This window comes from Dermochelys coriacea, chromosome 1 (assembly GCF_009764565.3).
Source record: "Dermochelys coriacea isolate rDerCor1 chromosome 1, rDerCor1.pri.v4, whole genome shotgun sequence".
Taxonomy (NCBI): domain Eukaryota; kingdom Metazoa; phylum Chordata; order Testudines; family Dermochelyidae; genus Dermochelys; species Dermochelys coriacea.
The window spans coordinates 191,522,172-191,539,753 of record NC_050068.2 but is presented as its reverse complement, the minus strand read 5'-3'; the positions used below and the strand labels follow the sequence as shown (position 1 = coordinate 191,539,753).

At 39.3% G+C, this 17,582-nt stretch overlaps 1 protein-coding gene across 4 annotated transcripts in view; it reads left to right on the top strand.

Annotated features, from left to right (window-relative positions):
- Nucleotides 1–17,355, top strand: part of ZNF654 (zinc finger protein 654) — a 63,328-nt gene extending 45,973 nt beyond the window's left edge. For all 4 annotated transcript variants that reach the window (XM_038377260.2, XM_043510275.1, XM_043510280.1 and 1 more), the window contains 3 exons: nucleotides 10,187–10,328; nucleotides 13,185–15,483; nucleotides 15,864–17,355. In XM_038377260.2, coding sequence (XP_038233188.1) covers nucleotides 10,187–10,328; nucleotides 13,185–15,483; nucleotides 15,864–15,871 — 2,449 coding nt within the window. In that variant the 3' untranslated portion in view covers nucleotides 15,872–17,355. The remainder of the gene's footprint in view (nucleotides 1–10,186; nucleotides 10,329–13,184; nucleotides 15,484–15,863) is intronic.
- The last annotated feature ends 227 nt before the right edge of the window (nucleotides 17,356–17,582 follow it).

The following is a 17,582-nucleotide window of genomic DNA, read 5'->3' as shown; positions in this document are numbered from 1 at the left end:
GTATCAGTAAATATAACCTACTTCTAAATTTCCTGGCACCACAAGTATTTTGCTCTCCAGCTTTTTAAATAGCCACACCAGCATTATTGTAATTTACCTACAGCATCCTATGGATGTATGCTTTAATATCTAACCGAGGATCGGTAATCTGTTCTGAAAATCTGCTGTTTGAGAATTTTGTTAATTCCAATTTAATTTATTCCCTTGGCTATTGTGTTACAAATCCAAAGAACCTGCAGAATCTCACAGTTAAATGTACCCATTTAGATAAGATTCACATAATTAAAATCTCCATGCCTTCAGAGGAAAAGATAGGGCTTGAGATTTTTTTGATAACATGTATTCTCTAGAATACATCAAAACAAGTATTGCTCCAACCTCTGAGGTCTGAAAGGTGTCTGAGCAGAGAATAATCTGTTTTACTTTTTAAATTTCTCCTTAAACCAGTTAAAATTTGACACATTTATTAAAGTACACTTAGTTTGTGTGTCTAACATGTTGGTGAAGCAAGAAGATTCAGTTAGTTTTGCTGAATCCTACTGATCTGCTTTGTGACTGATCAAAAGAGGGTTTAAAATCAGATTGAAATAGGGATCCTCAGATCCCAATATTTTCCTGGCTTATCAAGGGAGATGAGAAAGACAAGAGAAGGTTTTGCCTCTTTAAAGAGGAGTTCACAAAGATTATGTGGAAACTTTATTTTTTCTGGCGAAAGTTTGTATTGTATCTTGTATGTAAAAGTTACTACTTATGATGAAGCAAAAAAGTTGAATTAATTCTGAACCTGAAATTATTTTTTTGGCATTCATACAAAGATACAAATGCAGACTTCACCCACAATTCATGATTACAAATGAATAATTTGTCTACTATTTGGGTTTCAGACCTGTTTTTAACTCTGTTTCCTTTACCTTAAGTTTTTTAAAAGTTTCATACAATTGATCTTTGGGTTAGCCACTGTACTTAGTCAATTGTAAAAACTATAACCAAAGATCTCATCTTCATGTTTGCTTCTGCATTCAGGGTCAGAGTTGTGAAATTCCAGTAAAGGTGCTTCATGCTTTATCACTTGTCTTCAGAATTGCAACACTTTACCATTTTTTTGGTGCTTTGGTGTCCTTAACCAGAAGCAGCAAAAGCTTCTGAATTTTCTAAAGGTTCTGGGGCAAATAATTTTGTCCACAGCTGAAATAATTACTGTGCTGTTTATAAAATGCTTAAAGTGTAAACGCCATCTCAGCTACACACATTGCAAAACAACTCTTCAGACCTCAAAAAGTTAAGTCATCACGGGCAACATTTGTGAAGAGATCTGAGAATCTCAGTGCCATTATTAGAGGGCTGGAGACCATAAAGTTCAAGATAAAGTACTCCAAGTCTCGGCTTTTCTCTGAGGCTACTGGAATGCCTCAGCTTGTGTCATGTGTAGCAAGAAATCATCTTGCCCCCAGTCAGGATCCAGGGCACTGTGGATCTACCAAAGAGGATTTGCCAGGACCAACAAGTATCTGCAAGGATGTTGGGCTGATGGCCACATATATTGTCAGTATCTGTGGCACACCTCTACCTGAAGCAAGCTTGGTCTATCCTGAGATCTCTTAATATGAGCCATTCACTCACATACACTCACACAGAAGGATGGCCTCTGAGCCAGTTCATCTCTCGGCTGCCATCAGTCTAATTTGCAGTTAAGAATGAACAAAGTCTGCTGATCCAAATGTAGTTAATACAGATGCATCCTGCCTGAAATAAAAACACCCACGTATAGGTGTTTTACACAAAGCTGCACTTGGTCTCTCCAGGATCAACTGCATATAGATGTTGTGGAGGAGAGGGCAGTCTTTGACACACTAGAGGACTAAGGACCTTCGGAGCCCAAGAACATAAGACCAGCCATACTGGGTTCAGACCAAAGGTCCATCTAGCCCAGTATCCTGTCTTCCGAGAGTGGCCAATGCTAGGTGCCCCAGAGGGAATGAACAGTACAGGTAATCATGAAGTGATCCACCCCATCCATTCCCAGCTTCTGGCAAACAGAGGCTAGGGACGCTATCCCTGCCCATCCCAGCTAATAGCCATTGATGGACCTATTCTCCATAAATTTATCGAGTTCTTTTTTGAACCCTGTGACAGTTTGGCCTTCACAACATCCTCTGGCAAAGAGTTTCACTGGTTGACAGTGTGTTGTGTTGTGTGAAAAAATACCTTTGTTTTTTTAAGCCTGCTGACTATTTATTTCATTTGGTGGCCTCTAGTTCTTGTATTATAAATAGTAAACACTTTCTCCACACCAGTCATGATTTTATAGATCTCTATCATATCCCCTCCCCCCAGTTGTCTTATTTTTCAAGCTGAAAAGTCCCAGTCTTATTAATCTCTCCTTATACGGCAGCTGTTCTATACCTCTAATAATTTTTGTTGCCCTTTTCTGAACCTTACATCTTTTTTGAGATGGGGTGACCACATCTGAATGCAGTATTCAAGATGTGAGCATACCATGGGATTTATATAGAGGCAATATGATATTTTCTGTCTTATCTATCTCTTAATGATTCCCAATGTTCTGTTCACTTTTTTGACTGCCATTGCACAGATGTTTTCAGAGAACTATCCACAATGACTCCAAGATCTTTCTTGAGTGGTAACAGCTGATGTAGACCGCATCATTTTATATGTATAGTTGGGATTATGTTTTCCAGTGTGCATTACTTTGTATTTATCAACATTGAATTTCATTTGCCATTTTGTTGCCCAGTCACCCAGTTCGGAGAGATCCTTTTGTAGCTCTTCACAGTCTGCCTGGCACTTAACTGTCTTGAGTAGTTTTGTATCATCTGCAAATTGCCACCTCACTGTTTACCCCTTTTTCCAGATCACTTATGAATATGTTAAATAGGACTGGGCCCAGACCTCTGGGGGACACCACTATTTACCTCTCTATTCTGCAAACTGACCATTTATTCCTACCCTTTGTTTCTTTTAACCAGTTACCAGTCTATGGGAGAACCTTCCCTCTTATCCCATGACTGCTTACTTTGCTTAAGAGCCTTGGTGAGGGACCTTGTCAAAGGCTTTCTGAAAATCTAAATACACTATAGCCACTGGATCCCCCTTGTCTACATGTTCGTTGACCTCCCTCAGAGAATTCTAGTAGATTGGTGAGGCATGATTTCCCTTTACAAAAACCATATTGACTATTCCACAACAAATTATGTTCATCTATGTGTCTGACAATTTTGTTCTTTACTATAGTTTCAACCAGTTTGCCTGGTACTGAAGTCAGGCTTACTGGTCTGTAATCTCTGGGGTCTCCTCTGGAGCCCTTTTTTAAAAATTGGTGTCACATTAGCTATCCTCTAGTCATTTGGTACAGAAGCTGATTTAAATGATAGGTTACAGATGACATTTAGTAGTCCTGCAATTTCATATTTGAGTTCCTTCAGAACTCTTAGTGAATACCATCTGGTACTGGTGACTTATTACTGTTTAGTTTATCAATTTGTTTCAAAACCTCCTAATGACACCTCAATCTGGGACAGTTCCTTAGATTTGTCACCTAAAAAGAATGGCTGAGGTTTGGGAATCTCCCTCACATCCTCAACTGTGAATACCAATGCAAAGAATTCATTTAGTTTCTCTGCAATGGCCTTATCCTTGAGTGCTCCTTTATCATCTCAATTGTCCAGTGGCCCCATTGGTTGTTTATCAGGCTTCCTGCTTCTGATGTACTTAAATTTTTTTTTTGGCTATTACTTTGAGTCTGGCTAGCTGTTCTTCAGATTCTTTTTTGGCCTTCCTAATTATATTTTTTTACATTTCATTTGCCAGAGTTTATGCTCCTTTCTATTTTCCTCATGAAGATTTAATTTCCACTTCTTAAAGGATGCCTTTTTATCTCTCACTGCTTTTTACTTTGTTGTTTAGCCAAGGTAGCACTTCTTTGGTTCTCTTGCTACGTTTTTTAATTTGAGAAGATAACATAAGAATGGCCATACTGGGTCAGACCAAAGGTCCATCCAGCCCAGTATCCTGTCTACCGACAGTGGCAAATGCCAGGTGCCCCAGAGGGAGTGAACCTAACAGGTAAATGATCAGTGATCTCTCTTCTGCCATCCATCTCCAACCTCTGACAAACAGAGGCTCTGGACACCATTCCTTACCCATCCTGGCTAATAGCCATTAATGGACTTGACCTCCATGAATTTATCTACTTCTTTTTTAAACCCTGTTATAGTCCTAGCCTTCAACCTCCTTAGGCAAGGGGTTCCACAGGTTGTGCACTGTGTGAAGAACTTCCTTTTATTTATTTTAAACCTGCTGCCCATTACTTTCATTTGGTGGCCCCTAGTTCTTATATTATGGGAACAAGTAAATAACTTTCTCCACACCACTCATGATTTTATATACCTCTGTCATATTCCCCCACCCCTTAGTCTTCTCTTTTTTCCAAACTGAAAAGTCCTAGCTTCTAATCTCTCCTCATATGGGACCCATTCCAAACCCCTAATCATTTTAGTTGCCTTTTTTGAATCTTTTCCAATGCCAGTATCTTTTTTGAGATGAGGGGACCACATCTGTACGCAGTATTCAAGATATGGGTGTACCATGGATTTATACAAGAGCAATAAGATATTAGTCTTATTCTCTATCCCTTTTTTAATAATTCCTAACATCCCATTTACTTTTTTGACTGCCGCTGCATGCTGTGTGGATGTCTTCAGAGAACTATCCAAGATCTTTCTCTTATTAGTTGTAGCTAAATTAGCCCCCATCATATTGTATGTATAGTTGGGGTTTTTTTTTCCAATGTGCATTACTATACATTTAGCCACATTAAATTTCATTTGCCATTTTGTTGCCCAATCACTTAGTTTTGTGAGATCTTTTTGAAGTTCTTCACAGTCTGCTTTGGTCTTAACTATCTTGAGCAGTTTAGTATCATCTGCAAACTTTGCCACCTCACGGTTTACCTCTTTCTCCAGATCATTTATGAATAAGTTGAATAGGACTGGTCTTACAACTGACCCTTGGGGAACACCACTAGTTACCCCTCTCCATTCTGAAAATTTACCATTTATTCCTACCCTTTGTGGGATTTAGGTATACATTTAAGTTGTCTCTATTATGGGGTCTTTAAAAAGTTTCCATGCAGCTTGCAGGGATTTTACTTTCGGTGCTCTACCTTTTAATTTCTGTTTCACTAACCTCATTTTTGTGTACTCCTCCTTTCTGATATTAAATGCTACAGTGTTGGGCCACTGTGGTGTTCCCCGCCCCCCGCCCCGGATGTTAAATTTAATTATACTATGTTCGCTATTACCAAGCAGTCCAGCTATATTCACCTCTTGGATCTGATCCTAAACTGCACTTAAAACTAAATCAAGAATTGCCTCTCCTCTTGTGGGTTCTAGAAGCAGTCATTTAAGGTGTCAAGAAACTTTATCTGTGCATCCCTTCCTGAGGTGATGTGTACCCAGTCAGTATGGGAATAGGTGAAATCCCTTATTATTGAGTTTATTTTAATAGCCTCTCTAATCTCCCTGAGCATTTCAGTCACTATCCCCATCCTGGTCAGGTGGTTTTTAATATAGCCCTACTGCTCTATTCTTATTACTCAAGCATGGAATTACTTATCCATAGAGATTGTATAGTACCTGGGTTCATTTAGGATTTTTACTTCATTTGATTCTATGCTTTCTTCTACATACAGTCCCACTCCCCCACCAGCACAAACTGTTCTGTCCTTCCGCTGTATTTTGTACCCTAGTATTACTGTGTCCCATTGATTATCTTCATTCTATCAAGTTTTTGTGTTGCCTGTTGTATCAATATCGTTATTTAATATGAGGCATTCTAGTTTACCCATCTTATTTAGACTTCTAGCATTGGTATAGAAGCACTTGAAAAACTTGTCACTTTTTAACTGCCTGCCATTACACTATGTAATTGAATGGGACTTTTTTCATTTGACAGTTTCTCATCAGATCCTAGCTGTATTTTATCAACTTCCAACCTGTCATCCTTATTAGGACAAAGGAAATCTCCATTTATAGATTTCCCCCCCGCCCCCCAAGTGATGTCTGAACCATATGGTCCTCTGCATTTGTCTGCTTTCCCCCAGCCCTTAGTTTAAAAACTGCTCTACGGCCATTTTAAGTATAGCAAAGTAGTCGTGATTCAAACTGATGACGAGGATGTTGACCTAAGCAAACTTAGAACAGGATCACAACTTCCAGGTTTCCAGACATTTGTCATGGTCACTTGCTTGACATGAAAGAAATACAGTTGATCTGATCTGCTGTTAACCTTTGGCTCCTTGGTAGTTAGTTCAGTATCTTTTGTGTAGGGTACACCAGAGGGATCTACTTATACTAATTCAGAATCGACGTCTAGTGTTGTTACCAGTATGTGTGTAGGGATGTTTCTTCCATTTACTGGAAATAAGTCACATTTGCCTTTCCTCTTAACATGGATAGCAAAGGTTTTAGGTCTAGGTCAAGAGAGAGACAGCCTCAAATGCTGTTTGCAGTGGCAAATACTGTTTTCAGCATTTGTTAAGGATGGTGATAACTGATCATGTCAGGCTGAATGTCTGGCCACCTTGGTCAGAGAACCAGGGAAGCTCTGTACCATATCCTGTGTTCACACGCCTTGTCAGTCTGGCCCCCGAGAGGATAGAAGCTTGGAATAAAACTTTCAAAAGCATCCAAGTGGCTTAAGAACATACGTCCCATTTTCAAAAGTTACCAAGCCACTTAGTCTAGATCCTGTTCACTTTCAGTTAGACATAAGTTCCTGTGTACTAAATGGCTTGAAAATGGGACTTAGGGTCCTGAGTCTTTTGGATGCTTTTGAAAATTTTACCCTTGATGTTTATAAATAGCAGGAAAACTCCTGACAATGGGTATTCTATTTGGTGGACATAGGAATTTGAGGGGGAAAAGTTTCAAGATCCTGTGCTAAAAAGCCCATATGAATACTTTTATATGCCCCACACAAGCTGCTCAGCTTTCTTCTCTTGGCTGTTTAGGTTCTGAACATCTTCCCTTAATGTTTGTGAAGGGTTGAAATAGCTATTTGATTATGCAGAAGATAATCAGTTTCTCTGTGCTTTTACAAGCTTTACAAGTGTCTTGATGTATTTGTGAGATATTCATGATCCTGGCAAAGTTGAGCACGAGTGGTTCATACATCTTGTTTAATCCTTAAGGCAGGAGGTTTTTTCCCCCTGTGAAATTTGTTGGAACAATATTTTTGTGCATAAAAATGGCTGTTATCAGTTCAGGCTCTCTTTTGGGGGCTGGCTTCACGGTATAGGTAGTTCCTAATGCAAAGAGGCTAAAATTATTGGTCTTTTTGTAAGCTTCGTGCACTTACACAATGATAGGATATGCGATTACACTGAGGAAAGCCCATTTTTAATTTAGTCCACTACCTGTGAGCTCAGGTTTTACTTGGAACTTAATTTTCCTGGGGGAAGTGACTTAAGTTCTGAATAAGTGAGATTCAAGATCTAGTATCTGAACCAACTTATATTGTGTTTTTAAATATACCGTGGAGTTGTCGAAGCATCCCAAATTTTCAAGTGATGTCTGTGTTCTATCCGTATTCAGTCAATCCTGGCAATGTTTTTTCGTCTGCTTAGTGAGGCTGTTCTTCAGAAGCTTGATGTCAAACAGCTTGCTAGACTTGCATCTGGCACAGATTAAAAAGTCAGCCAAACCTTTTGGTTTTTTTATACCAAGTACTAGGTTCTGTGGGATTCACTAGGAAAAAAAATCCAAATGGCCTGATCACATCTCATTTAGTCTGGCAGAACTGCAACCTGGTCATGACAAGGCTCATTTCATAAAAGTGTGAGATTCAACCAGTCTTGGCTCTTTTTTTAAATTCATGAGATTTGGAAGGTAGTTGTATGTAATTCTTTAACTAAGGATGTGTGATGGGGTCAGGACTCCCCACTGCTGGCACCTCCTGCTGGTTGCTCCAGGAATTAGCTCTGTCCAGTCATGGAGCACCTTTTGTGTGTGGTGCCTTGCCCTTCATCGGCTCTGCTGCTTTGGGGACCTGCGTTGCTCCCCGCTCGGTGGCATCCTTTTCAGGACACTGCCATCCAGCAGTGCCCACTGCTCCAGTCTCACCCCTTTCCGGGGGTTTGGTGTTATTAGCAGTCTTCTGTCTACACCAGCTCTAGTGGCCAACTGCAGCCTCAAAGTCGAGCCCTTTTGTTGCAGGATGCAACAGGCATCCATGCAATCAGGCCACGCTCCTCCTCAGCCATGTGTAGTACAAGGGGGAAGGGGGGGGGACCCATGCTCACCCACCACTCTGGGTCCTGACCCAGGGACCCTATAGTGCCAGCCTGTCTGCCCTCCTTCTCTCCCCTTGTCAAACTGTTGTCCCTGGGCTTCTTCCTCTTTGGTCCTATGCACCTGCTCAGCCCTTTGTAGCAAGGCCTGCAGCCTGGGGTTTTCCTTGGCTGGAGCTCCCCAACTCCTTCTGCCCTTCCCCAGCACTGTTCTGTCCAAGGTGCTACCTTTCTGCTCAAGAGCCTGTCCTCCTCCCTTGCCAGTCAGGGAGAGACTGCCCTGCTCCCTAGCTGGGCAGCCTTTATATAGGACCTTGCTTGGTCCTGATTGGCTGCCCCTTCCCCCGCCCTGATTGGCTCTCTCCGGGCCTTCACTGATTGGCTGTTGGTTCGCACAGCCTCTCTGGCCTGGTTCAGCCCTTTTCTCGGGGTGGGGCTCTGCCCCATCACAGGGTGGCTGCTTAGGTTTGTTCTAGAGGTGTTCAAGAACCTCTTTCTGGGGTATAGGTGCCTAATACTTGATTTTTAGACTTCTTTCTTTTGAAAGGTATCTTATGTTGAATCCATCTGTCAGGAAGTCACAGCAGTGACTCCATAGTTAAAGTTGGAAGAAATTGTCTTTATTTCCTGTTGCCCAGGTGCTCTACCAGTTTTCAACTGTGAAGCATGTATCCCTGTGAAAACTCTGCCTACTATCCTGTTTTATTAGTTGGCCCCCGAAATCACTTGGCTTCCAGGTCCTGTGGATCTCCCCCTTAGGCTGGGGGGGACCCCTTAGCAGTGGGTGGGCTTCCGCCCTCCCACTTCCTGGATCCCAATAGGATCCTGTAAATTGCAAATGTACCTGCTCATTAGAGTTTCACTGGGCTGTCCACTAAGATGGTACAGACCTCATTTCCATCTTCACAAGATTCCACTCCCCCTACACCCAGCTATGGGATGTATAACATCAAAGACTTCAAGCTGCATGTGAAGGCAGGAAACTTTTTTTTTTTTTTCCCCCTATATTCATCCTGAATACGCAGGCCAGAGACTTCCCCTACCATGAATCCTCAACAGATGGCCTGATATTGCCATATACCTGTTACAGGCTAAAAGGGCTAGTACAGAAGACGGGCTGGATGAGGTAATATTTTATTGGACCAACTTCTCTTGGTGAGAGAGACAAACTTTTGAATGCTTCTCTCTCACAACAGAAGTTAGTCCAATAAAAGATATTATCTCACCCACTTTGTCTCTCTAATATCCTGTGACCGACATGGCTACAACAACATTGCATAGTACAGAAGATGTCACTTGTCAGAAAAGGACAGTACAATAGTAAGACAGACATGCACATGGAAAACATCAATATCTTCTAAATGGTAACCCATAGGCTTCCTCTAATAATGGAATGGACCAGAGAGCGTGTCCCTACCATCCTTTCATTTTGTGTCTGACATTTGTGCCCCTGAAAGCTTCCCCACCTTACAGTAAATGTAATTTAATCCCAGAATATTATTGGCCTGGCCATCTTGACAGTCATCTTCTCTATAATCTTGGGAAAGGAAGGGTAAATGCTATAAGCTTTTTTGTTTTGTTGTCCAGTTCTCTGTGATACTAAGCTGGATGCATTAATCTTCTGTTGCATATTGCAGTTGGTCTGTGATAGGGTATACCATAGATGCTTTAAAAATGACGTTTTTCATCATGTAACTTCATGTATATATTTGTGGTTTTAATTATCTTTGCTCTTAACTGTGAAATATGATTATAGTTACAGAATTACTAGCATGCAAACAATATTCATAGTCAAGCTGCATATAGAAACACATTTTGCTTAGGGCCAGCTCTATTTCAACCATAGCTTAACAAAGCTGTTTTGTTTTATATTTATAGGGACCTGATATTTATGTGGAGTAAACTGCAGCTTAAATCTAACCCTTCAAAACAAGTATTTGTTGATCAGTGCTACCAACTTTTAAGGATAGCTACGAATGTCAGAGTAATTTTCCCTTTCATGAAAGTCATTAAGGATGAAGTAAGTGGTGGTATTTTTTCTTGTATTAACAATTTAACTTAGTCATTGCTACCTCATTTTTTTGTGTGCTGGTCTATTGCAGCAAAGGGGGAAAGAAGGGATAGCTAGACAACAGTAATTTCAAATTAAGTCAAGACCCAAAAAACTAGCTAAAAGAAATTCTGGGTACCTCGTATGACCACGAGTTCCCTTTTCCATTGTTGTGGTTTTACAAATGCACTTTTTCCTATTATTTAAGTTGTTTTTCTCTCCTATTTCTATAGGGTTGGGAGGAGCCCACATAAATAAAAGAGGAAATTGACACAACAGAAATGGCAACATTACAATAAATAAATGCACAAAGTAAACAAACTAGAAAAAGAAAAATTACTTGTTTTCTAATTTAATTACTGTTCTCATAATCTTAAGTGTTGTAACAATAGTAACACATGCTTTCATGCAGAAATCAGATACCTTTAGGAGTTCCTTCAGCAACAGCCACTCTACAATAAGCTATAATGGGATACTACAACACAATACGTGTCAATAGATCAATACAAGTAACTTATCTGTAGCACACGGAGGGGAGTTAAACTTCCAGTGATCTAAATGATCAAAGCATCTGTAGACTTACAAAAGAAAATGGGAATGAGAACATAGTAGACTTATATTTCTCACCTAGAAGATGGGTATGGCTGATTTCTTTAGTATTGGATCAAGATTAGTGTAAGATCATTTTGCAGTATTTTTGTTGGGTTTTCTTCATTGTGGCTGAGATTCAGTTGTCATTTTGATTAAATAGTGTCTTCCCCTTCCCCCCAAGAATTGCTTTCCCCTTGGATTAAATGTACCACCATTTATTGTTAATGGCTTTCACTGGGCCTCTCATATCTGTCCTGTGTCCATTGGCATCCTAATTCCAGAAAAGCACATCCTCTAAAGCTTTTTGAAGTACTTTCCCCAAGCAAGCTGTATATATTTACCATTCAGGAGGCGAATAGAGATTTTTGAATGGTCTCCAGGGAGGTATTATCTGTTAAATCAGTAGTTGCCAAACTATCATCCATCCACTACAAGTGGCTCCTGCAGTACTTGCTGGTGGTCTGCAAACATCTGGCTGGTTAAAATGGTGCTGTTTTCATTGTTTGTTTGTATTAAAAGGAGCTAAAAATACTCTAAATGCTTTTCTAATACTCCTTTGCAATGTAAGCAATTGCTGCAGTTGACAGAGGGATGTTACTTGTTTGCCGGTGGGAGAGCTGATGACCCATGCAGTCTCAAATGAGAGAAAGTGTGATCTATGAGGCAGCCTCTACTAAGACAAGTCCCACACTATGTACATTTGAGATCCCTTGAATTAAGAAACTGACATGATTAATTGTAGCCTTGTTGGCAATATATCTGCTGAAGAATTGGACTATTTAATGTGGTATTACTTTTGGCTAAACAAGGTTCTAAGCAGAAGACATGGTAAACTTAATTGGTTCTCTGCCTTTTTCTCTTTAGCCAAGGTATAGATCTATTTCTTTTAACATGAATCTTGAGTTTGTATGATAGTGGCAGTGTCCTGAGGGATGATTAATCAAGCCTGGATCCTGGAAAATAGAAAATACTACAAGCTCCATGCAAAAGAGCTAATAGAGTAAACCAAGATGCTAAAACCCATTGTACTTCTAGACACTCATTTGATGGCATTTGGTACCAGGTTCAACCAGTACTTGTCCTATATGCTTTCCCATGTCTCTCAGAAGTTTGTAATAAAGTGCAGCATTGCATATCCTAGTGTGCCAAATAGCTCAAATTCCACAACTAATATCTGACTAACTTTACAGCTGACAGCAGATTTTATAGTAATGGAAATGTATTAGGTCTTCCTGGCATTCTGAGACTTAGGTGCATGAAGAGTGTAATAGTTTTTTTTTTTTCACTTGAATCATAGTAAACCTATTTTGTTAACGTTACAGTATAGTTGTACACAAGTGAAACAATTCTACTATGTTCACCATGTCTTGACTCTAAGTAAATACTCCAAAAAATATTCCTGGTGGTTAGGTTAATCTAGTACTGCTGTTAGTAAGATTGAACTAAACACTCAAGTGCCATTTAGATTTTTAAATGTCCCAACAAATATGTGAAATGTATATACTTGTTAATACATAGATATTGAAGAGGTATGCAACATATAGCTATAATAAAAACTTGTTCCCAAATTTTTCCTTTATCAAAATATCTTGTATCTCAGATAGGAGGAATTTTCAGAAACACATGTTAATTATAAATTTCACTTAAGGGCCTAGTTTAAATTTCAAGTGATTTAGTATTTTTCAGGGTGATAGCTCACCATTTCTGAAAAGTCAGGCCATTATGATGAGTCAAGTTGGGCACCCAAAATCATTTATCACCTTTGAAAAATTTTGTAGTTTTCATTTTTTATGCAGTACAAGTTAAATGAGTCAAAATGGAGACAGAATTAGAGAGCCCAAGCTTCAGCAAACCTTAACCAAAACACTGCTGTCTCTTTGATTACAGAAGTGTGCAGTACAAAAGTATCTGAAGCTTTGTTGACAGCACTAGATATGCAGCCTGCAGTGCAAACCAAATGTTATGCTCGGCATAGCTGTAGTTTATATTATTGGTTTATTTATATATCATTTAATAAAATCTGATTTTAGAGGACTTTGCAACTGAGATGCCTTCTGAATTCTACTTACCTTTGAAATATTTTAATACAAAGTTATGTTGAAATTGAAGTATTGTTTTAGAACTGAATTTTTGTTTGTTGCTCCTGCTTTATTTTGCATTCAAACATGCCTCTGTCGCAAGCCAACAATAAAAGCAGGGGATGATGTAAAATTAATCTTAATTTCTTTTCTGCAGGTTGGAGAAGATGGTTTGCAGATTTGTGTTGAAATATGTGGATGTGCTCTGCAGTTGGACCTTCGTGATGATCCAATCATGAAATGTCTCATATATAAAACAATTGCTCATTTTTTGCCAAATGACTTGGAGATACTCAGAATTTGTGCGCTGTCTATCTTTTTTCTTGAGCGCACCTTAGAATCGTATTACACTGTTGAACATCTATATAAATGTGCAGATGAAGAGTATAATGAGCACACTAGTTCTGTTCAGAACCGTGTACGTTTTGAATTGCTTCCAATTTTGAAAAAAGGTTTGTTTTTTGATCCTGAGTTTTGGAATTTTTTGATGATCAAGCAGAATTGTTTATCACTGTTGGGGGATAAAGCATCTGTTGGCTTAGGTGAAAGTACACTGGAAAATTCTATTGCTAATACAGAGAAGCCAATGGAACATCAGGCTTTGAGTGAAGAAGTTGTCTCTTTAACAGATCTAAGTAATGGGGAGCTTGACCCTGAAGACCCCTCTGAAGCCCAATCTAAAGGTCATGCCAGAAAGAACCATGCAGCTCTTGGGGTATCTAAAATAGATCATAATGTACCAAGACACCGTTGTGCGTTATGCAACAGGGAATTTCTTGGTGGTCACATTGTAAGGCATGCACAGGCTCACCAGAAAAAGGGAAGTTTTTCATGTGTAATATGCTGTAGGAAATTCAGGCAAAGAGGAATCATGCTGAAGCACTTAAGGAATCATGTCAAGAAAATACAAAGACAGCATCTTGCTGCTACCCATCATGATGATCAGGAAACCCCTGCTTTAAGTGAAGTAAATTGCTCTCATGCATCGGTCTCTTTTGAAAATGGGAATTCTAACTGTTCTAAAGATAATGAACCAGAGGCTGCAATAGTTCCAAGTACTGATACGGAAGTACAAAATCATGACCAGGAATTGGATGTGGCTGAAAATCATGTAAGCAAACAGGATAATGTTATTGAAAATGGCAGTTGTGACAACTGTTTAAATAATACTCTTGAACCTGTAACTACGGAGAGTTTGCCTGACGGTGGCGATAGCCCGAGTCAAGAGTCTCCTATACTTCACAAAGTAAATGGAGCTCTGTGCTCTCAAAAGGATCTGGATGTTATGGATCAAGAAGGTAACTTCAAGTGCCCTGCCAACAGTTGCATTAGAGTGTTTAAAAAGATAAGATTTCTCAATAAACATGCAAGAAAAGCTCACCCAACTGATCTGAAGGTGCAACAGCATATAATGAAGTGGAATAAAGGAAAATGTCGGTTCTGTCAGAGAAAGTTTGCAGATTCTCAGCATTTCATAGACCACCTGAAGCGACACGTATATCCAAATGTTTACTTCTGTTTACATTTTAACTGTAATCAGAGATTTAAGCTGTCCACTGAGCTTGCAGAACATACAAAAAGTCACAGTGTTTTTAAAGCTCAGTGCAATTTTGCAGAGTGCTGTGAGCTTTTTGAAGAGCTTCCTTTGCTGTATGAACATGAGGCTCAGCATTATTTAAACAAAACAGAGTGTTCTGAAGTAAATGAAAAATATTCGTCAGATACGCTATCAGAGTCACTTTGTGGTTTTCAAGAAAAAGATGCATCTAATAGTGAAAAAGAAGCTGTAGATTTACCGGTTCCAACTTGGAAGGCAAGGAAAGACTCTACAGAACCAAAGACGTATATCCAGAGTATTGAGAAGAAAGCATATAATGTAATTCAGAATGGGAGTGAAAATTCATCTGATGTTACTGCTACAGTTTTTAGCTTGATAGACCAAAAGATGCCTATAGTACAGCCAAATTCTGAAAACTGTAATGTTCGTGACCAACTGGTCAATGGGCACATGGAACTGGAGCAGACTTATTCAGCTTCATCAGAGGCAGCTTTGGACAGAGTGGCAGATGAAACAAGGACAGAAAATGGGTCTTTACCAGTTTTACAGAACTGCAATGATATACCACAAAACAATACTGCTGCAGTCTCTCAGTCACCTTCCAAACCAAATCAGACAACTGAAAATACTTCATATGGCTTAATTGTGACAAAACCGTATGTTAGACCGTTGCCTCCAAGTTACCTTGATGAACGATACATTAGCATGCCAAAACGTAGAAAAACTCTAACTGATAAAATAGATGCCCATTCTGAGCAAGATAAAGCTTGTAGCAAATCAGCAGAAAGATTTAGATGTGGGAACTGCCTGATCACCTACTGTAACTCAGAAGCACTTGAGGCTCACCTTGCACAAAAGAAATGTCAGACGCTCTTTGGATTCGATTCAGATGATGAAAGTAAGTCTTACAGTGCTTCTAGATGCATATGTTTAGAGATGGAAACTAACAGAGAAATGGTCCTTGGAAATAGGCTTCAAGACAGAGCAGATTTAAGAAAAGACTGAGTGGTAATGACCTGAATAAAACCCAAGTATTTTAATAAACCGGAAGATAAACTCAGTCAAACTAAATGTTTAGGGAAAAAAATGAGTTGAAAATCAGCTGACAGCTTAGATGAGAGAGCATTCAGACAAGATAGTCTTGGGTAGTTTAATCTATGCATTTTCTACTTGCAAGTTCAAAACTAGGCATGTTGACAAACTCAAGCAAAATTCCAATTTAAAGTACCATTTGCATGGGAACAAAATGAAACCTAACAAACTTAATCTATTTTACAGGTGCCTGATTAAATGTTGCGGGAAGATGTATCAATTGAGGAGTGGTGTGAGAAAACACTACATGAAGAAGCATCAGTTTGCTGTTTCCCAGATGGCCTTAATCATAAAGCAGACTCAGATTACTAAAGAAAAATGTGATCTTGATAAAAGACAAAGCACATTTTCTAGATAGAACTCACAGAGGAATAGTAGGAGCTGTGCAGGTTTTGAGTCCCGAAAGGTTGCTACAAATTCCCCAAAGTACCAGTTATCCAGAAAGCCCCATGAATTCCCAGTGTATGATCAAAGAACAGCAGCACAGTGTGTCTGGCATGAGCACTTAAGAAAAATAAAACACTCGGCTGAGCAGGCCAAGAAGAGAAGTGGTTGTTGCCTTAGAGAAAGAAACACTACTGTAACCTGTTCGCTGGATTAAAAGGTTTTAATAAGAGAAACCCTTCCTATCCATGCATGTTCAAAGGGTGTCACTCCACATTATTAAAAATTGAATTTAAAGAGACATTACATTTATTTTCATGGTATGGATAAAAATTTGATAGAGGAAGTGGACATTCTTTTTTCAAAGTTTGTGTCTTTAACGAAAACTCATGGAGCTCATTTAATAAACTTGTGTTCAGAATCCAAAATGAAGAGTGTAGAGAGATGTCTAAGATGGACAGTGTGTTCCAAAAGCGAAAAAGTTAAAATACAGAATATACAGTCTGATATTAGATATATCAGCTGTACAAGACACAATTCAGATGCGCTTAAAAGCCCATTTAAAGTATATGGCAAAACTACACATACTGACTTTTTGGAAATGTTAAATAAAAAGTCCATTACAGGCACTGTGAGATTTAACACAAGTAGTATGTGTACAGCAGCTGCTGGTACTAACCCATACAGATTGAGGCTAAAAAATGTATGCCCTGAGTGAAGAAAGATGAAATTGAGCTGGCGTATAGCGCTAAAATAATATCCAAATATAAAGGTCCTTCAATTCTTAGTATGACTATGGACAAAATTTAATAGAGATGCTTTTTTCTCAAAAATGTGAGTTAAATGAAGATAGAACAACAGAGAACAAAGCAAAGAATGCCAGTTATTAGCAAAAATAGATCAGGAAGAAACTTCTATACCCACTCAGCATCCCTCTGATACAGCACTGAGTTTTGATTTACCAAGTAATGCTCTGTCATGTAAAGGAGGAATGGGAAAATGTTAACAGATCAACCTTAAAACACAGTACTGCCAGCAGTAGCAGTCTCTCTGAAAAACGTGGTGGTCCTTATCAGAAACCAATGAAAGAGCTCAGCAATTTAAATCAAAGTGTTTAAGTACTTTGGCCAGCAAAAGGTTGCTGGTAAAAGTGACATCCAGAATGAGTCTGTAAGGATGGAAAGTTTCAATATGTCACCTAACAGACCTAAAGACACACAAAACAAAAAGGTATTTCTGAGTTTTACTCATGAGGGTATTCTCTGCCAAAAAATTAAAAATTCTGCACACAATATATCTGCACACAATATATTAACAATCTGCAAATTTTATTTGTGAAATAAATGTGGAGGCTCCAGCATGGCATTGGGGAGCACAGGCCACTGGCTGCATGGAGATGGTAGATCACTGTGCAGCTCCCCCTCCACTCTGGGATACAGACTCGGCGATGAGGCTGCGCCCACCCGTAACACAGTGCAAGGACAGGATCTGCCCCAGAAACAGCCCAGGGCCCTGTCTCTC